This window comes from Vicugna pacos, chromosome 11 (assembly GCF_048564905.1).
Source record: "Vicugna pacos chromosome 11, VicPac4, whole genome shotgun sequence".
Taxonomy (NCBI): Eukaryota; Metazoa; Chordata; class Mammalia; order Artiodactyla; family Camelidae; genus Vicugna; species Vicugna pacos.
This window is the reverse complement of record NC_132997.1, coordinates 20975467-20997351: the sequence shown is the minus strand read 5'-3', so window position 1 is coordinate 20997351 and position 21885 is coordinate 20975467. Positions and strand designations below refer to the sequence as shown.

The 21885-nt window shown below is 39.4% G+C and overlaps 1 protein-coding gene across 5 annotated transcripts in view; it reads right to left on the bottom strand.

Annotated features, from left to right (window-relative positions):
- Nucleotides 1-308: 308 nt before the first annotated feature.
- Nucleotides 309-21885, bottom strand: part of LOC140699184 (formin-2-like) — a 131269-nt gene continuing 109692 nt past the window's right edge. The window contains exons 7-8 of one of the 5 annotated variants that reach the window (XR_012077189.1): nucleotides 7162-7365; nucleotides 309-418 (exon numbers count right to left, since the gene is read on the bottom strand). Coding sequence is in view for 3 of the 5 variants with exons in the window: in XM_072970926.1 (XP_072827027.1) it covers nucleotides 7305-7365 (61 nt within the window). In the remaining 2 variants the exon portion in view is untranslated. Of the gene's footprint in view, nucleotides 419-3122; nucleotides 3727-7077; nucleotides 7366-21885 lie in introns of those variants that run through there. The other 4 variants (XR_012077190.1, XM_072970928.1, XM_072970929.1 and 1 more) reach the window with 4 other exon arrangements.

Here is a 21885-nt window from a genome sequence, read left to right as displayed (position 1 = left end):
AGGCACTAGCATCAGCTCCTCCAGACCCAGAGTGGGCTCATGCCACAGCTTCCATGCAAACCCAAGACATGGAACAACCACCTACACCAGCTTCAGATTCAGAGCCAACGCAAGTTCCAGGAAGATCTCTTGTTTAATGTCAAGAGCTAGAACAACCACCTGCACCAAACCCAGCTCCAGTGCAAAGGCAGGCGCAGGTCAGAGCTCTTGATCCAGCTCAGCAAGTAGGATGAGCACATGTGGCACCTCCAGGTCCAGGGACAGAGCATGCGCACAGCACAGTTCTCGTCAGGCCTGGGCTGCTGACAACCTGCGCCGTCTCAGCACCGGACCTCAGCTCCCGCAGCGCCATCAGCTGCAGCTCTTTTTTTTTCAAGTTTATTTCCGTATTTTAAATAGCTTTATTGTGCCATGAGTCCTGTACAGTAAATGAGACATATTTCACATATACAATTTGATGAACTGTGATAGATGTACACACCCATGAACCACCACCACGGTCAGGACAGCTGACATTCCCATCGCTCCCCAAGAGATGCAATTTTCAAATTCCCAATTTGCCCCTCGCCACCTCATTGCCCCCTGGATACCATCAGTTTGTTCTCTGTGTCTGTGAGTCTGTTTCTGTTTTGTAGAGAATTTATTTCCAACTGCTGACCCTCAGTTAGTGCCTGTTGTGCTGCAGCAAACATTATTTTATGTTATTAAGTTTAAATACTTAAATATAAATAGTTAGCTAGTGGCTTATTAACCCTATTGTAATTTAAAAAATTGTGTTTAGTCTTTATTAACTATTTATTCATTTCATTTAGATTTTCCTCAAATATTTTCATTAAATTTTCCAGACCCTACAGTTACTTCCCAAGGAGATCTTGAAGAAATTAACTTTACATCAGTGGACTGCAGAGCGCCTGAACTCTGCTGGCATATGTGTCCACACGCAGTTTGGAAAAAGTGAGAAATTCATTAAAGTACAATGAAACATATATTTGATTCCCATGCAATTCAGTCATCCTTTCATTTGCATTCATACTGTATTTATTATGTAATGAATATGACATTCAGGATAAAGCAGTAACAAAGCAGCTTAAAAAAACTGCCCCCGTGAAACTTCCAATTCAGTTAAGAATCAGACAATTCACAAGGCTGTACTTTACATGGAAATGGTAAGAAAACCTTGAAGGGAATGAGACACTGATGTGGTAGGGATGGTGATGTATGTGGAAGTCATCATTCTTCCTACTGGGTGATCACTGCAAGGGACCTGGGGAGTTCTTACAGACAAGCAGGCATTTGAGCTGAGACCTGAAGGAAGGAGGGAGACCACCACGTGTGTATCCAGGGAGGATTCAAGGCATAGGGAAGAGCTAATGCCAGGCCCTGGGGCAGGAGCACCCCGTCACAATCAAGGAGCTGAAAGGAGGCCTGTGAGGCTGCAGCAGAGTGCGGCCCGGCCAGACTGCTGAGTTAGATCAGAGAGGGAACCACCTGACAGGTGATGTAGGCCTCATGGTGCTGTGTGCATGTTGGCTTCATCTGTGAGGAATGGAAAGCTGTGGGCAGAAGGAGCTGAGCAGTGACCTGACTGGATCCTCTGATTCTGGGTGGAGAACAGCCTACAGGAGTGAGGGCCCGGGAAGGAGCGTGGTTAGTGGCAGCCACTGCCATCCTGTCAAGAGGTGGTGGCAGCTCTGCTCAGGTAGAATAGGGGGAGGCCAATGAGGGACATAGTCTTAAATTAAAGATGAAGGCTTTGCTGATGGGGAGGAGATGAGGTGGAGAGAAGGGAGAAGTCAAGACAGACCACAAAACTGGGGTTTGAGCTCCTGTCAGTTTGCAGATAGTGTCACAAAATGGGGAGAATGAGGGAGAGCAGGTTCAGGGGAGATGGTTAATCTGTTTTTGGCTTGTTAGATGTCCACCTGCAGATGGTATGGAGACAGCTGGGTGGGCATAAATCTAGAATGTATGTGAAGGTTTGGAACAAAGAAGTGAATTTCAAATCATGACAGTCTAGATGTCATGGATGCCACAAGTCTGGATGATGTCAGCAAGGAGACGAGTGACTGAGAAAAAAAGTGAATCAAGACCTAATTCCTGAGTCAAACTAATGCTAAAGGGTTTGAAAGAAAAGTAGAAACCATCAGTGGAGTCACAGAAGGAAATGCCAGTGAGTTCTTAAAATAAAAAACCCAGAAAACAACAACAAAAAACATAAAAATGGTAGAATGTATTGAACTAGAATGTATATCATGGAAGCATTTCAAATAGGGAGAGAGACTTACTGTGTCAGATGAAGCTGATAAAGAAAAGTGTGGATTGAGAAAACTTTTTCCTGTGATAGAATTGTTCTAAAATGGGATCGTGAGGGAGACACAACTCTGCACATTTACACACACACAAGCCAAAAAAAAAAAATGTGCTTAAATGAGTGAATTTATGGCATGTAAAATATACCCCAAGAAATCTCCTTCAAAATGAAGGAGCACTTAGCACGTATCTACCCAGCAGAGCTGCTCCCAGGTACTCGTCTCAGAGGGTAAATGAGAACAGATGTTTACAAAAAAGATGCATGCATATATATACAAAACAATTATTCATAATAACCCACACTTGAAGTAAATCAAATGTCTATTATTAAGAGAATGGATAAATATTTTGTGATATAATCTTACAAGGTCACATTATTCAGCCCTACAAACAGAATGAATGGCATCTTCAAATACAAACATTTAGCTCTAAAAACATTACTTAGAGCAAATGATAAAGACATCAAAGTATACATTGTGATTTTTTCCATTTTTGTCAAGTTCAGCCACCATCAAACTAATGGATTATGTCCTGAGAGTGTGTGTACTTCAACTAAAATATGACAGAGGGTGTATCTTCTGTTGAGGATTAGGAAAATGAAAGATCTGTAAAATCTAAAAATTAACATCGATACATTTCACTCTATTTTTTACTGTATGTAGATATAAACACAAAAAGAAAAGAGGCAAGAAAAATTACCATTGGACAGTAATGGAAAGAATGACACTTTGGTTACAACCCTCCCCTCTGGCACAGCCCCTCCCCCACACACTGGTAACTGACCCATCTGGGATGTCAGTTGCTGGCTGGGTTCCAGGTGGAATCTTGGGGTGCCCCCCGGGGCTTGTGGCTGGTGGCTCCACGGTAACCAGGAAGAGCCCTGGGTGGGTCAGTGCCATGGAGGGGCTGCTGTCCTCCATGGAGCTTGGCTTTGGGCTGATCCTGAGGGAGGTGGGTGTGGTCCTGGTGGTACTGCTGCCCGATGGCCTGTGTTCTCAGCTCATGTTCCAGAGCCTCCAGTGGGAGGCAGTGTTGAGTCTCCCTGTCTTCACCTCATTGGTGAGTGTCTTATTTACCTGCAGGCTTATTCAGTCTGTTAAGAGTCACCTTTATCAAAGCTATGAAAAGCAGCAGGCTGAAACACTGGCTGCCCAGATTGAAGAGAAGTGCCACCTCATCGACCAGCTGTAAGTGGCTAAACAGGAGTGTGCCAGCATGGAGACGACTTTAAAGAACACCGGGCTAGAGAAGGAGCCAGTAAATACACCCAGCCTCGCTAACGCTTACAGACAGTTGATGACGGTCAACCTGAGTTCAAGGAAGGAAATCAGTTTTGTCATTGAAGAACTGAGGAAAGAGAGATCCCTGCAGTCCATTCAGGCAGAGGTGACGGAGATGCTGAAAGTGCGCACGTTCCTGGAAAAGGTCATGAGAATCAGCACATCACAAGGGGCTGTTACAAATGAGCCAGGGGACCGAGCACGAAGTCCTGCTGGTCCCTTTCCCAGGAGTGGGTCCTCGTGTTAAAGCCATGCTGTGCCCTGCCCTCGACTCAGGCCTCCCAAGCTGCCGGGCTGCATTCACTCACCTGGTCAGATCTCCACCTGCACTGCACGGAGGCCAGTGGATGGAGGGCAGTCCCCTCCTTTGGACCAGAGTCCCTCCAACTTTAAAAGTGAGCGCAGCGGTGAACTCCTTTATGGTCAACATCTCTCATCTACAATATACTGGAATTCCCAGAACACAGCACGAAGCATGGGGCTTTCTCTATATTCAGCAAATGTGTGGATTCTCTCTTATTCGTTGTGAAAGAAATGTTGTAACTGAGACTGATCTTCTACTTAGCTGGAATCTACATTAAGCCTCGTTTCTGAAGACAGTTTGGGTAACTATTATATACCAGCCATGTAAGTGAAGTATACACAGAGTTATTCTGTGCACAAATGTTACATTATAATTTGAAATCATACGCAACTTGTCAATATAAAGTTTTAGATGGCCATAGCATTTATTTCTAGAGTTTAATTCTGAAGTTGTAAGTTTAAGTCAAAGAGTCTTTTTCTCACCTTAGTATGTGTAATTTTAAAAAAAATAAATGTTCTTTAAGACGAAGTTAAATTGTACTCTTAGAAGAAATTTTTTATTTAAGTTTTATATTCTGCTATAACAATATCCATATTAGAAATAAGTTTGTTACATTATGTGAGGTTGTTTCATTTCTCTCCCTGCAAGAAATCTGCATCATGAGTTTCTGATCAAGAAGAAATTCAATTGGACACTTTGGGAGGAGCATCACATCCCTGCCCTTCCCCTCTCAGTCACCATCTTGCACTCAAAATGTGGCAGAAAACTAGGGCAGTGTAAAAGTTTTTTTTTCATGCAAAATTTAGTCTGAGGCCCACAATTACTATCTTTATTTACACATCATGCACACTTATAAGGCAATCAGCACAAATTGGTTTTTGCCATGTCAGAAGTGAAGGAGACAAAATACTTTTGTAACTGTAAGGAATCACATGAAAAAATGGCAGAGGTAGCATCATAAGTTATGTGACATTTTCTCAAATTGATAAATGCATGGTGCTTGGGATGGGGAAGGTTAATTAAAATTAAAACTATGTCCATTTCTTTGTGGTGCTGACACTGAAGGGAGGAAAAAAGATTCTAGAGAGGAAAATTAAACAGAAGATAGTGCCTGTCAGGATGGCATAAGTTGTGTAAGAAATAGAAACAGGGAAAGAGGCAGCGGTGGAGTGGGGGCTGGTGGTCTTGGCAGAAGTGGGGCTGGAAGGCCCCTCCGAGGAGGGGACACCTGAGCATGAAGAACACCTGGAGAGATGCCCTGTGCGATGAAGGCACAAACAGGAGATACAGTGCTGATCATGCTGGGCGTGAAGAGCAGTCAAAATGTAGGCTGGCCAGAATGCAGTGAGGGAATGGCAGAAATGGGGGTAAATGCCACCAGGCATCAGAAGATGGAGGGAACTGCCAGCACAGTAAACAGCTTGATTTCAAGTAAATTGGGCTTTGGCTGCCACTCTGGAAAGAGGATAAACCAGGTATGAGAACGTGACACTGATTAGAGGCTGAGGACAGAGGTGACAGGACCCGGTGGAAGCAAAAGAAGTAGAGATTGAGAGATGGGATCAAATCAACCAGGGGCCCTGCAGGCAGAGAACATGTGACGGATGATGGTTGTGGGTTCCAGGGAAGAGAGGGGTGGGGATGAAGACAGAATTCTTATTTAAGCATCAGGATCAGAACCAGTGTCTTCCAGTGAAATGCGGATGAATTCAGAGGGGTGTACTTGGAAGGGAAATTGAAATGTGAGAGTTTGGAAGGAGACTTTTGACAAGGTCCATGACACCAGAGTAGAAATAAGATGTGCTAATGGGGATGCAAGGGTCGTACAGTAATCAGAGAGGCAGCTATAAATATGAAGGGTCATTGGGGAGTGAAGTTACTTTAGCAGAGATGGAGTCCAAGCACTGGGTTGATGTCACTGGATAAATTCCATGGGCCTATTTGTGTTCACAAGTAAACTTAGGTCTCTCAGGATCAAAAATAAACCAGGGATCACAATGGTGGTATTCTTCAGTCTGTACGCATGTTGGGGCTTGAGTTGTGCATGATCCCCTACCTGGTCCCTTTTCACAAGGGATGGGACACCTCACATAGTCACAGGGCTCTGAAGAGAAATGAGGAACATGGCTGGAACCATCACACAAGAGCCATGGTACACAGGGTGCTTCTCTTGTCTTTGGCTCTTGTAAAATGATGCCAAACTGTTTTTGAGCTGGAGGCTCAGCCATTGATCGCTTTTGAACTCTGGGATCTGCCTCCAGGTACCCTGTTCCCCTCTCTAACAAGTGAACTTCAGACCCTAAGAGATCCTAACTACCCTTGTGCTTCAGGAGCGTGAATTCAGGCACTGTCATCCTATGAACCATTGACACCATCTCCTCTCACTTCAGAGCTGGGGCTCAGTGCTCTTTAGCCAGAAAGTCAGAGCCCATGCAGGCCACAGGAGTCTGCCACATCTGCCTAGTACTTAGCCAGAAACTGCCTAGCCTTGCAGTGAGAACAGATTAAAAACATACCCATTATTTGCATTATCCCACTCCATCCTCATGAGGACAAAACAAGGCAGTATCTGCTGTGACCTCATAACACCCCGGTGGAAACTGAGATACAAGAAAATTCACTCATTCCTAACTAACCAAGAAAGGGCTGATATTCACAGGGCTGTGTGATGAATACTCTGCTTGTGAATTCTGAACTCATGTATCCAGTGGGAGCCGATGGAAATAGAAGTGGTGAGAGGTTTTCTAAACTATCTTGAAAAGTAAAGTTGACATTAGAAGCATTTGTGGTTGTGTTCATGGGGGTAACTGAAGATGATATATGTACTGAGAGTGCATTTGGGGAATCCTTTTAGGGAGCGTAAATCCAGATTGTTCTGTTCAAATTCTCCCAATAGGCCAGGAGATTTCTTTCAATGCAGGGATGGAGAGCTCAACTGAGTATAACAAGCCTGTTGGTGGAAATTTCTGGGTGATTGGGCAAACCTTATTCATACACATATTATGTGTATATATATATATATCTGTACATGAATACATACACATATATATGTAATATATAGAGTTTTGTATGTAAACAACAGTGTCATTGTATAAAATACCTTCTCTATTTGCTTGAGATATATTAACAGATCATTTATTTCATGTTTTCCTATGATCTTTTCATTGTTTTCTGTTCCTTTGTTACCTTCCTTCAATGTAGTTTTTTCCTCCATTTTTCATACTAGAAGACATGCTCTCATAACACATAGTCCTACCCTGCACTTACATGTTTATGAGATGAGTGGAAATTAGCTGCACATGACTTCCGTGCGCCTGGATAATGGCCTGCATCTCTCAGTGTTCCTCCCTGTGTTACTTATGGGCCACACACGGAACTGTGAGGCTGTGCCTTGGATGGCCCCAGGTGTCTCAGCAAGTGATCCGTGACCTTCTGTGGCAGGGTCGAGAGAGTCTGCCAGGATCCTGGAGGCTGATCACGGAAAGGTGAGGTGAGGATTCAGTTTACAATCTGTAATGAAGTCTCTTACTTTCAACAGGACAGCATATCCTGTTACCTCACCATTGTTCTCAGCATGATTTTAATGAGATTTTACCATTTTGTTGTATTATAAAGCTGTGAACATATTAATCATGTGTATTCCAGTTTAAAACTTTATATGGCTGTACAACACCTATGTATTCTCCCATTGTAGGATATTTAGTGTGTCTCCAGTTTTGGAGGGAATGAAAAAAATATCTACTATAAATATCTATGGACACATTTTTTGTTTACCTACTTTTTCCTTAAGCAAAATCCTGGGGGCAGAGTTGCTTGTTGATGCAGAGTTTGTGTGCTTAAATTGATTTTTTCCAACATGTTTGTACCATTAAAACATCTCATCACCAATACAAAAACTCAAATTGCTCCATACCATTCCCAATGCTTGGTATTTTTCCTTCTCAGCTGTTACAATGTATCATGTTGTTAGTCTTACTTAACATATAGGTCAGTATGTTACTTTTGTTTTTATTGTGTTTTCCTCAAGAAAAAACAGTGCCCATTGACTCATCTCCTGGGATCAGGGAAGTCTTGATGAAAAGAAAGTGCCCCACGAGCAGGGCTGAAGCCCAGATGGGTTACTTTTTGGTTCTCCAAGGTGAGTCCAAAGAACAAAAAGCAATTGGTTGACTCTCTGTCTTCTTAATTTTACTCTTCGCTGCTAATTTACTGTTTCTGAGGTTTTGCTACATTTAGAGGCAATAAGCTCATGTCCGTTACTGGCAAAGTGGTTTTAAGGTTTTTTTAATTATTATTTTTTGATAAAATTCAATATATAACTATTTTAAAGTATTCAATTTGGACATCAAGGCAAAAGCAGAACTGCAGGCTCCTGACTCCTTCCTCCCATGATGCACTAAATAAATAGCGACACAATAATCAATTTCCTGTGAGAGTAATGTAAAAATGGGTTGGTTCTCCTACACACTGGATGACGGGCAAAATACTGACATGTTAGGAAATGCCGACATACACGAGGGCCATAAACCCAAGGCCCAGCAGTGGCCCTTGCAATCAGGATATAAACCCTGGCTCTCATCTTCATTCTAAGAAACACAGGATTCAGACAAGACATCTAGGGCACTAACATTTATGGATGACTTCTGAGGTCCCTAGATCACCTTGCTCTTGGAGGTCAGAGGGCTGAATATTCATGAGTCACCCAGGGACCACAGACAATAAAGTGGTGATTTAAAACAGGTGTGTAAAGTCCTTCAGGGGTTCTTTCTCCTATCTCAGAACAGAGGACTCGGGCAAAAACACAGCTCCCATTTTCTCCAGTGCAGGGTGCAGACTACACACTTAAGTCCAATGTTTAGAAATGCTGCCTGAAAGTCACACATCAAATGACCTTGTACATGGGAGAGTTTCCTGTTAATCCTTCCTCCAGTGTGTGTGTGTGTGTGTGTGTGAGCGCGTATGTGTGCGTGTGTGTACAGGCTGGGATCAGGCTTTCAGCTTTCCCTAGGAGGAGAACTATATATTACTCTGATTGTTTTCTCTGCCACCTGAGGGTCTGACTTCTAACTCACCTACTTTTTTCACTGTGAGCTCATGAGGCCCTGCACTCACTAGGCTGCTCAGCGTGTACAGAGAACAAGTCAGCGGTCCCTACCAGCCTCATGCCCTCTCCTGTGACTCCCTTCCCCAGCTCATGTCTGAAGTGACTCCAAGATCACAGCCCTTTCCGGGAAGATGCTCCCCTTCACCACTGATGCAGCAGTGTTTCCAGCTACAGAACAAAGGGGTCTCTCCTAGTTTGTCTCTCTCTGGAAATGATGAATAAGACAACCCCCAGCCCCCTGATAACTTACATGCACAGGTGAATACGTAAGGCAGCTCCTTCCCCACCCAGCTCCACAGATAGACTCCAGCCTGCAGCTGCCCCACCCACCTCTGAGAGCCCACAGAACCCAGCAGCCTCCAGATTCCTGGCAATGACAAAGCACAAAGAAACATCTTGAAAGAGTATGTGGTTTGAACAAATGTGCAGGTATTTTCCATAAATCCTGCCCCCAATTTATTGTAGAATGTATAGGAGAAAAATTCCAGTTCACTGTAATTAAGGCTGAGGAGAAGAGAAGATGGATGGCACACAGGACATCAACTTTTGTGGCAGCTACTGAACAGAGAGGTTTCTATCTCATTTGCTAAGGATACTTACAGGACTTGGCACAACCTAGTACCCTGTGCATACTATGAACATAGGTGGCCATTTGGACAAGCACAAAGCTTTGAGGAAAGCAAAATTTATGACCTAGCTGATTAGTGAGGTTTATCTGCCATACAAGGCCAGTCTGTGAACATTTGAGAGGTGGCTATTTGTCAAATGTACAGAAACCAAAACAGAGATTTACAGAAAATGAAGAAACAAGGAAATATGGCCCAAAGAAAAGCATAAAGTCAATCTTCAGAACCAAATTCTAATAAAAATGGTGATAACTGATTTACCCAAAAGAGAGTTCAACATAATGGTCATAAAGATGTTCATCAGAATCATGAGATCAATGCATAAGCAAAGTGAGAAGTTTAAATGTAGAAAGAAAATAATTTTAAAAGACCAAACAGAAAAGTTACATAAACATCATGGCAATGTGATTTGTACATTTTGTTTTCTCCTACGATGTAAAAATAATGGGACATCCATAACCAAAAAATGTGCCTACACACAGCATATAAGGGAGCCATTCACCTACAGATCCTCAAACAGTTGGATGGGATCTCAGCATGTACTGGAGAGAAGGGGCATGGCAGTGGCGGTGGCAGCAGCACAAGTGGAAACAGCAGGTGGCAGTGGGACAGCTCAACCTTTCTGGGAAAGCAGGTGGAAGGGGAAGGTGGTGAGTCAGTGGTCAGCTGTGCATGCTGCAGCTGGAAGGATCTGTTTCTCTCCATAGGAGAGACTGCAGCCACATTGGGAGAGGAACAAAAGGGAAGAAGGCAGACAAAGAAAACTGAATGAATACCCTCCTGTTCACCCATGGATCATCCCAAAGGTCATCCCATTGGCTTCTGGGTCCACATCCCCAAACTAGGATTTATCTATTGGTATATGGGCACATCCAAAACCCTACCCCAAACACACATCTTCCTACTACTGGGTAGCACCCCCTTTTGTTTCCCTCCATGAGCTTATTTTTTTTTTACATGTTCCCACTCTTAGTAACAAATCACTTCTAGTAAGAGAAGCCAGAATCGTATGGTACAGTGAGACTTTGGGGAAAAAAGGTGGGGGGAAATACTCATTACCAAAACACAAAATCCCAGTATCAGACGGCTTCACTGAAGAATTCTTGCAAACATTTAAAGAAGAATTAATACACATTCTTCTCAAATTCCTCAAAAATATCAAGGGACAAGGAACACATCCAAACTAATTCTACAAAGCAAGAATTACTTGAATACCAAAAGTAAATAAGGGTACCACAAGTAAACTATAGGCCAGTATCACTGAGGAATGTAGATACAAAATTTCTTAACAAAATAGTAGAAAATCAAATTCCAGTACATCTTAATAGGATTATACACATTATCCAAGTGGGATTTCACCCTGGGATCCAGAGATGGTTCCACATATGCAAATCAATAAATGTAAAATATTGTATCAATAACTGAAGAGTTAAAAAAATCCATCTCAGTTGATGCAGAAAAAGCATTTGACAAAATGCAACAGCCTTTCACAATAAAGACCCTTAACAAATTAAGGATAGGTCAAAATACTAAAGGGAATATATATCAAACACAGAGCTGGCAATATGCTCAGTGAAGAGAAATTGAAATTGGGTCCTCTAATAACATGAAAAAAAAAAAAGCATGCCTACTCTCACCACTTCGCATCAATAGATATAGTACTGAAAGTCCTAGCCAGAGTAATTAAGCAAGACAAAGAAATAAAAGGCATCCAAGTCAGAAACAAAGAAATAAAATCACCATTATTTGCTGATATGATGTTACATCCCAATGAGCGAAATAAAGCACTGTTGGAATTACCTAACGATTTCAAAAAAGTGGCTTGATACAAACATCAAAATACAGAATCCAGATGTATTGTTTCGTATTAATGGTGCAGCAGCTGAAAAAGAAATAAAGGAAATGATCTCATTCAGAATAGCAAATGAAAAGAAAGCAAAACAAACAAACAAAACCAGTAATGAGTAGAGAGATTACTTTAAGAGATTAAATAACATACGGGTAAATTTTATCAAGGAAGTGAAAGATCTATACAACAAAAACTGCAAACTTTCTGAAAGAAATAAAAAAAAAAGTAAAAAAAAAAACCCAACAACACCCTTTATGTATGTAGATCTGGGGAATTAATACTATTAAAATGGCCATACTACCCAAAGCTATCTACAAATTCACTGCAATCCAAATCAACATAGAAAAGGCAATCATTACAGAAATAGTGGAAAGAGTTTTAAAGTTTGTGTGTAAATGCGAAAGCCACTCAGGAGCCAAAGCATTTCTTAGAAGAAAAGGAAGCATGGAGGTATCATGCTTCCTGACTTCAAACTATACTACAAACCCAAACTACTAAAAACAATATGGTACTGTCAAAAAAAACAGTCACATGGACAAATGGAATAGGAGATGCCAGAGTTAAATCTGGCTACATATGGTCAACTAATATTAGACAAGAAAACCCAGAACACACAATGAGGCAAGATAGTCACTTCAACAAAGGTGCAGGGGAAAACTACACAAATGCATGCAATAAAAATACTGAACGCCTGTCCCACACCATTCGCAAACAATTAACTCAAAATGGATTAAGCACTGGTATCGTGAAACTCCTAGACACATCCTAAAGAACCGCATTGATATTGCTTTTTGCAAGGATTTGTCTTGAAATAATGACAAAAACACAAACAGCAAAAGCAAAAATCAACACACGGGACCACATCAAACTCAAAAGGTTTTGTACCACAAAAGAACAAGTAAAAATTCAAAAAAGATAATCTACAGAATTTCAGAAAATTTTGGAAATGTGTATTCAAGCAGAGGTTAATATCCAAAATATATAAAAACTCATACAACATATAAACAAGAACAAGGAACAAACCCACCAATTCAATGAAAAAATAGACAGAATAAATAAACAGATATTGTTGCAAAGAGCTCCAAAAGTCACATGAAAAGATGCTCAATATCTCTATCGATCAGAGAAATGCAAACCAAAGCCAAAATGGGATATAACCTCACACCTGTTAGAATATCTATCATCAAGAAGACACAACAGGTGGGGCAAGAATGTGGTTAAAAGAGAACCCTTTCAAATTGTTGTTTGGAATGTAAAGTGGCCTAAACACTTTGGAAAACAATACGACTGCAGCAAATATTAAAAACAGATCTACCATGCAATCTAACATTTCTGTTTGTGCATATATACACCCAAAGAGTATGAGAACTTCGATGTGCATTTTGGTGAAGTGTATGCATGCCCATGTTACAGCATTATGTGCAACAGCCAAAATTAGGGAAACCCAAATGCCCATCAGCAGATGAATGGATTAAAGTATGTGGAATGTGCACAAATGGACAGTATGCATCCAAGAGAAAGAAGGATATTCTTCAATTTGCTAAAAGATGAATGGAGTTTAAGCACATTATGTAAATGAGATAATTTGGAAATAAAAGGCAACTGGTATATAAGATCACTCACGTAGAATAATGGAAACATCATGAAAATAGATATAAATATACTATATATAACATAGATGCATAAAATATATATGCAATATCATATAATATGAGGGGGGTGAAAAGGTAAATTTTATCATTACTTTATGTAAGTGACGTTCAGATGTTACCAGTTTAAAATAAGCCATTGTTATAAGACATTTTATATAAGATTATTGGTAATTCCTATATAACTGCCTACATCATTTTTACACCTGAAAAAGATACAGGAATCAAAATCTATCCATGCAAAAACAGTCATTAAACACAAAATAAGACAGCAAAAGGGAAGAAGTATAAAGAATACAGGACAGGGAACAGTTAACAAAACAGCAAGTTCAAAACTTTTCCTACAGATACTTACTTTAAATGGAAGTGAATTCAACTCCCCAATAGAAAGATAAAGCACAGCTAAATGGATAGGGAAAAAAAAGAGCCAACTGAGCCCTGTCTTCAAGAAACTCACTTTAGATTCAGGGACAAATAGATCAAAAGTGAGGCAATGGAAATTTGTATACTATGCATATGTAACTGAGAGAAAACAGAAGTGGATATATTTATATCAGAAAATATCAGCTTTACATGAAAAATGGCCCCTAAAAGAAAAGAGTGTCATAACATAAAGATAAATGGGTAATTCAACAGGAAGGTAAACAGCTGTACATATATATATATACACCAAATATCAGAGCAAACACATATTTAAAACAAATGCTGACAAATCAGAAAGGAAAAACTGTCTGCACTATAACAGTAATAGGAGACTTCAATGCCTGACTTTGAGTCATTGATAGTTTATCCAGATAGCAAGTTCATAAAGAAACAGTGGACTTGAACTACACTATAGTGCAAACAAGACTGACTAACATATACGGAAGTCTCTGCCCAACAGCAGAAAAATACACGTGTTTATTATCAAGCACACACAGAATGTTCCCCATGATAAAATATATGCCAGGTCACAAAACAAGACGTAACCATTTTAATAAGTTTAAAACCATTCCAAATATCTATTTTGGCCACAACAGAGACAAAGCAGAAATTGATGGCAGCAAGGAAACTGATAAAAATTTACCAAAACATGGAAACTAAATAACACACACTTGAACAACAAAGGGTCAAAGACAAAATCAGAAGGGAAACTTAAAAATGCCCACAGACTAAAGAAGATGAAAACACTACTTACCAAAAGGTATGGGATGCAGCAAAAGCAGGATGTTTATATGGATAATTTCTTATATTATAAAAAGAAGAAATGTCTCAAGTAAATGACCAAGCTTTACACTTAGGCACTACAAAATGAGAACAAAATATACCTGAAGTTAGAAGGAAGGAAAATGTAATGATTAGAGCAGAAACAAAGAAAATAGAGAAATCAAAATGTCAAAAAAATCAACAAAATTGAGGTTTTGGGGTTTTTTTGAAAATAAACAACACAGAGAAAACTTTAGACTGTGAAAAAGTGAAAAGTCTCAAATAAATAAAATCAGAAATTAAAAAAAAAGAGAAATTACAACGGATGCCTCAAACAGTGAACAGTTATTCAACAACAAATTAGAGAACCTACAAGAAATGGATAAGTTCTTAGTCTCATACATCCTACCATCCTACCTTTTTTTCTGAATAAAGAAAAATAGAGAGGCTAAACAGTCCAATAAGAAAGAAGAAGATTGAAATCAGAATAAAAAACTTCCCAACAAGAAAAGCCCAGGTCCAGAACGTTCATGGATGAAGTCTCAAAACATTCAAACAACAATGGTCACCAATCAAACAGGATGATAATGGCACACAGTCAGAAACAAAGACCAATGGAATGGAAGAGAAAGCCCAACAATAAGTGCACACATTTGATTAATTAACCTGTGACAAAGGAGGTAAGAATATATCATGGAGAAAAGACAGTCTCTTTAATAAATGCTATGCTGGGAAAACTGGACAGCTCCTTGTAAAAAATGAAACTAGAGCATCTCTTAACACCATATACAACCATAAACTCAAAATGGATAAGACAAGATACTCTAAGATTCCTAGAGGAAAACATAGGCAGGTAAATCACAGCAGTAACTTTTTTTTTCCCCAGCAGTGCCTAGAGTAATGGAAATAAAAGCAAACATAAGCAAATGGAACCTAAAAGCTTTGCATAGCAAAGGAAACCATAAAGAAAGTGAAAAGACAACTGACAGAGTGGGAGAAAATATTTGCAAATGATGAGACTGACAAGGGATTAAATCCAAAATATATGAGCAGCTCATACAACTTAATATAAAAGGAAACAACCAACCCAATCAAAAAATGGATAGAAGGCCTAAATAGACATTTCACTAAGGAGACACACAGATGGCCAACAGACACAGGAAAAGATTCAAAGTATCGCTAATTATTAGGGAAATACATATCAAAACTACAATGAGGTGTCACCTCCCACCAGTCAGACTGGCCATCGTTAAAAAGTATACAAAGAATAAATGCTGGAGAGGGTGTGGAGGAAAGGGGACCCTCCTACACTGTTGGTGGTAATGTAAATTGGTGCAGTCATTTTGGAGACGAGTACAGTGGTTCCTGAAAAAAACTACAGAGTTAATATATGACTGAGCAATCCCACTCCTAGGGATGTATCTGGGTAAAACTATAACCCAAACAGACACATGTACCCCAGTGTTCACAGCATCGCTCTTTACAATAGCCAAGATATGGAGGCAACCTAAATGTTCATCAACAGATGAGTGGATAAGAAGATTGTATATATATATATATATATATATACACACACAATGGAATATTACTCAAGCATAAAAAGAATGAGATTATGCTATTTGCAGCAACACAAGTGGACGTAGAGATTATTATATTAAATGAAATAAGTCTGACAGAGAAAGACAAATGTTATTTCATGATATGATTAGTGCTATCTAAAACAAAATGATAAAAGTGAACTTGTTTACAAACCAGAACTAAATTCACAGACACAGAAAAAAATAATGGTTACAAAAAGGAAAAATGGTGGAGGGAGGAATAAACTAGAATTTTGGGATTAATATATACACACTACTGTAAATAAAATATATAAACAAAAGGGCCTGCTCTATAGCATATGGAACTATGTTAAATATCTTGTAATAACCTATAATGGAAAAGATTTGAAAAAGAATATACATATACATATATATGAGAGTGTGTATATATATAATTGAATCCTTTTGCTCTATGTCAGAAACTAACACATCATTCTAAATCAAATATACATCAATTTTAAAAACTCATGAGAATTATTCTAAACAAAATAGTTACACGATAATTTACCTCAACAAAATTAAGGACCTTTATGAAAGCCCAATTTAACATTTCCAGCAAAGAGAAAAATCTGCATACTTTCCCTCTAAGTTCTAGTAGATGGCACAATGTCCACTCTCACCACTGATTCAATCTAGGAAGTCAAATTTATAGAATTTTAGAAGGAAAAAATAATAAAGTGAACCAAATCATAAAGGAGGGAATTGTCTGTATGCAAAGGGAATAATCCTATATAGAAAAAAAAAAATATATATATATATAGAACCACCAAAGCCCCTAAATCCTTAAAGCAATTCTGAGCAAGAACAACAAAGTTGGGGGGATCACATCTCCTGATTTCAGATTGTATTGAAAGCCATCATCCTCAAAACACGACTTGACTAGCACCAGCACGGGCAAGGGGACTCACAGAACAGACCAGAAAGCTCAGAAATATGCCCAAGAATAGACAGTCACCTAACTCTGACAAGGGTATCATGAACGCACAACGGGGAACCAATATTCTCTTCAATACATTTCATTGGCTGCAGGGGATATACACGTGCAAGAAAGTTGAACCCTACTTGCACCACACACAATAATCAAGCCAAAATGGATTAGAGACTTAAACATCACAACTGAAAGTACGAAACCTCTTGAAGGAAACGTGCAAAAAGCACACTGACCTTGGATACCTCAGGTGGGCCCTGGAACCCAGGGGGCCGCGTGGTCTCCCCAGCCAGGCTCGGTCCAGCCCAGGTTGCTGTGCGCTGTGCTCTGGGTCAGCGGGGACCCGGCCTCAGCCTCCCTGCGCAGCTGCCACTGGGAAGCACGCCGGCCCAGGTCAGCCGGCGCCCAACGCTGCCAAGCCCAGGGCCCAAGGGCCCCCGAACTCCAGGTAACAGAAAATGTAAAAATACATCTTCTGATCACTGTCAGAAGATCACAAAGACCCAACAGTCCAGTGAGAAGACAATGCGAACAACAAGAAAGGCCAGGAGGCTGAGAGACCTTCTGGGAGGTAACTCACCCGAAGCAGGGCCAGGTGAGAGGATCCCAGCAGCACTGCAGGACATGACACCAGGAGATGATGCCACCGGGGAGGTGACAGCGCTTCCTTCTGCGGGAGGGCCCCAGCCACCATGGTAGCTCCAGGTGACCTACATCAGCCTCCACTTTCAGTTTCGTCCCCAGGTCACCACCACCCAGCCAGGCAGGATTCTGATTGGCTGCGTCTTATCGGACGTCACCTGTGCGCACTGTGTGCCGCCTGAGACTCAGCAGTGCCTGTGATTGGCCGCCTCCCTGCCCTTTCCCAGCCAAAGTCGCTCCAGGCATCCCCTTAATTGGTCCCCTTCTCTCTCCCTGGCCCTAACCCAAGGACCCCTGCATAAGCCTGTAAAGGAACGCATTCTTACCCTGTCCTGGATCTGAGGGGGTTAGAAGTTTTTACCATTAACTGTGCTGTTATTAGCTGCAGGCTTTTTCTTTTTCTTTTTGTTAATCAAACTATGGAAGTTCCCGTCTGTTCCCAGTGTATAGGGTTACACTATGATTAGACGTTGAATGTAGTCCTATTCTTTACCTGCAACTATTGTGATAGTAGTATTCTTGTTCTAAATACTGCTATATGGTTATTATATTCATGTATAAATATCAACTAGGCCTTTAATAGTTGAATTTTCCCTATTAGGTATGGAATTTTTTGTGGTTTTTGTGTTTTTATATTGTTTTTCATTATAGGTTTCTACAAGATATAGAATATAGTAACTGTGCTATAAGGAAGAAACTTGTTTATCTATTTTATATATAGTAGTTAGTGACTCCAAATCTAGATTCCAGTTTGTCCCTTCACATCCCCTTTGTCCCCGGGTAACCATAAGTTGATGTTCTGTCTCTGAATCTATTGCTGTTTTGTAAATAAATTCATTTGTGTCATTTTTTTAAATTTAGATTTCACATATGAGTGGCATTTTTTTTTCTCCTTCTGGATTACTTCATTTAGAATGACAATCTCCAGGCCCATCCATCGTGCTACAAATGACATTATTTTATTCATTTTATGCCTAAGTATTATTCCATTGTATAAATATACCACAATTTCTTTATCCAGTCACCTGTCAATGGACATTTAGGTCATTTTAATGCCTTGACTATTTTAAATTCTGCTGCTGTGAATATTAGGGTGCATGTATCTTTCAAAATAGAATCCCCTTCAGAAATATGTCCAGCAGTGGGATTGCTGGATCATATGTTTAAGTCTATTTTTAGTTTTTCGAGGAATATCCATAGTTTTCTATAATGGTTACACCAAACTACATTCCCACCAACAGTGTAGGAGCAATCCCTATTTCTCCATACCCTCTTTGGCATTTATCATTTGTGGATTCTTAATGGTGATCATTGTGACAGGTTATAAGGTTATATCTCACTATAGATTTAACTTTGATTTTCATTCTGACAATTAGGGATATTGAACACTTTTCATCTGCCTATTGGCCATTTGGCTTACTTCATTGGAAAATTGCTTCTTTAGGTCTTTGGTTCATTTTTAGACTGGATTATTTGTTCTTCTGTTATTCAGCTGTCTGTGCTGTTCTTATATTCTGGAAGTTAGGCCCTTGTCATTCCCATCATTTGCAAATATTTTCTCCCATTCCATAGGTTGTCTTTTTGTTATGCTTATGGTTTCCTTTGCTATGCAAAAGCGTATGAGATTAATCAGGTCCCATTTGTAGTTTTTTTGGCTTTTATTTCTATTGCCTGGTGGATTGTCCTGGTAAAACATTGCTAAGATTTATGTTAGAAACTGCTTTACCTATGTTTTCTTCTATGAAGTTGATCATGTCTTGCCTTCTGTTTAACTCTTTAAGCCATTTTGATTTTATTTTTGTGTATGGTGTGAGGGAGTGTTCTAACTTAATTTACATGTCACTGTCTAGTTTTCACAACACCACTTGGTGAAGAGACGGTCATTTCTCCATTGGATATTCTTATCTCCTTTGTCAAAGATTGATTGTAGGTTTGTGGTTTTATTTCTGGGCTGTCTATTCAGTTCCATTGATCCGTATGTCTGTTTATGTGTTAATACTACACTGTTTTGATTACTGTACCTCTGTAGTATTGCCTTAAATCTGGCATGCTTATTCATCCGCTTCATTCTTCTTCTTCAGTATTTCTTTAACAATTCTAGGTCTTTTGTGATTCCATATAAATTGGCAGATTATTTGTTCCAGTTCTGTCAAAAATGTGCTGGGTAATTTAATAGGGATGGCATTCAATTTGTAGATTGATTTGGGTAGTATGGTCATTAGCAATATTTATTCAAATCCAAGAGCATGGGATATCTTTCCATTTTTTTAAGTCTTCTTTAATGTCCTTAATCAATATTTTGAAGTTTTCTATGTGTAAGTCTTTCATCTTCTTGGTCAGATTTATTCCTAAGTATTTTATGTTATTGGATGTGACTTTATTTTATTTTATTTTTTATAGAGCTGTAATCAGTTTACAATGTTGTGTCAATTTCTGGTGTAGAGCACAATTTGTCAGTCATGCATTTGTATATATGCGTTCATTTTCATATTCTTTATCACCATGAGCTACTATAAGATCTTGTATTTATTTCCCTGTGCTATACAGTATAATTTTTAACATTTTTTATTGATTTATAATCATTTTACAATGTTGTGTCAAATTCCAGTGTTCAGCACAATTTTTCAGTCATTCATGGACATATACACACTCGTCACATTTTTTTTCTCTGCGAGTTATCATAACATTTTGTGTATATTTCCCTGTGCTATACAGTGTAATCTTGTTTATCTATTCTACAATTTGGAAATCCCAGTCTATCCCTCTTGATTTTCTATTATATATATACCTGTCAGTATTGACAAATCTATAACTTCCAGTCTGTCCCTTCCCATTCACCTCCCCTGTGACAACCACAAGTTTGTAATCTATGTCTGTGATTCTGTTTCTGTTTTATATTTAAGTTCATTTGTTTGTTTCTTTGATTGTTTGTTTTTTAGATTCCACATATGAGTGATATCATATGGTATTTTTCTTTCTCTTTCTGGCTTACTTCACTTAGAATGACACTCTCAGGGACATCTATATTGCTGCAAATGACATTACGCTGTTTTTTATGACTGAATGATATTCTATTGTATAAACATACCATCACTTCTTTATCCAGTCATCTGTTGATGGACATTTATGCTGTTTCCATGTCTTGGCTATTGTAAATTATTGTTGATATGAATATTGGGGTGCAGAAGTCTCTTTGAATTAGGGTTCCTTCTAGACATATGCACAGGAGTGGGATTGTTGTGTATTTTGGTAGGTTGATTTTTAGTCTTTTCAGGAATCTACATACTGTTTTCCACAATGGCTGGAATAAACTGCATTCCCACCAATAGTGTAGGAGGGTTCCCTTTTTGCTACACATGCTCAAGCATTTATTACTTGTCGACTTTTGAATGATGGCCATTCTGATTGGTGTGAGGTGATACCTCATTGTAGTTTTGATTTGCATTTCTCTGATAATTAGTGATATTGAGCATTTTTTCGTGTGCCTATTGGTCATTCATATGTCTTCACAGGAGAATTGCTTGTTTAGGTCTTCTGCCCATGTTTGAATTGGGTTGTTTGTTTTTCTCTTATTAAGTTGTATGGGCTGTTTATGTATTCTGAAGATCAAGCCTTTGTCAGTTTCATTTTTTGCAAATATTTTCTCCGATTCTGTTGGTTGTCATTTTGTTTTGTTTCCTTTGCTGTGCAAAAGCTTATAAGTTTAATTAGCTCCCATTTGTTTATTTTTGCTTTTCTTTCTTTTGCTTGGGTAGACTGCCATAGGAGAACATGGCTGAGATATATGAGAGATATTGTTTTGCCTCTGCTTTCTTCTAAGAGGTTTATTGTGTTTAAGCCATCTTGAGTTTATTTTTGTGTATGGTGTGAGAGTATTCTAACTTCATTGATCTACATGCAGCTGTCCAGTATTCCCAACACCGTTTGCTGAAGAGATTGCCTTTATTCCATTGTATGTTCTTGCCTCCTCTGTCAAAGATTAATTGACCAAAAGTTTGTGGCTTCATTTCTGGGCTCTCTATTCTGTTCCATTAACCCATATGGCTGTTTTTGTACCAATATCATTCTGCTTTGATGACTGTACCTCTATAGCATTGTCTGAAAAGTGGGAGGGTTATTCCTCCAGCCTCATTCTTTTATTTCAGCAATACTTTGGCAATTGTGGGTCTTTTGTGATTCCATATACATTTTAATATGCTTTGTTCAGTTCTATGAAATATGTCCTGGGTAATTTGATAGGGATTGCCTTAAATTCACAGATTGCCAAGAACATTAATCATTAACATTATATTCTCAGTTTTGCCAAGGATGGTCCTCAGCTAGCACCAGTACAAACAATGAATGCCTTATGGCAGTAGGACTCAACTGCCTATTTTAGAGCAGAGATGAGGGACATTCCTAAGAGGTGTT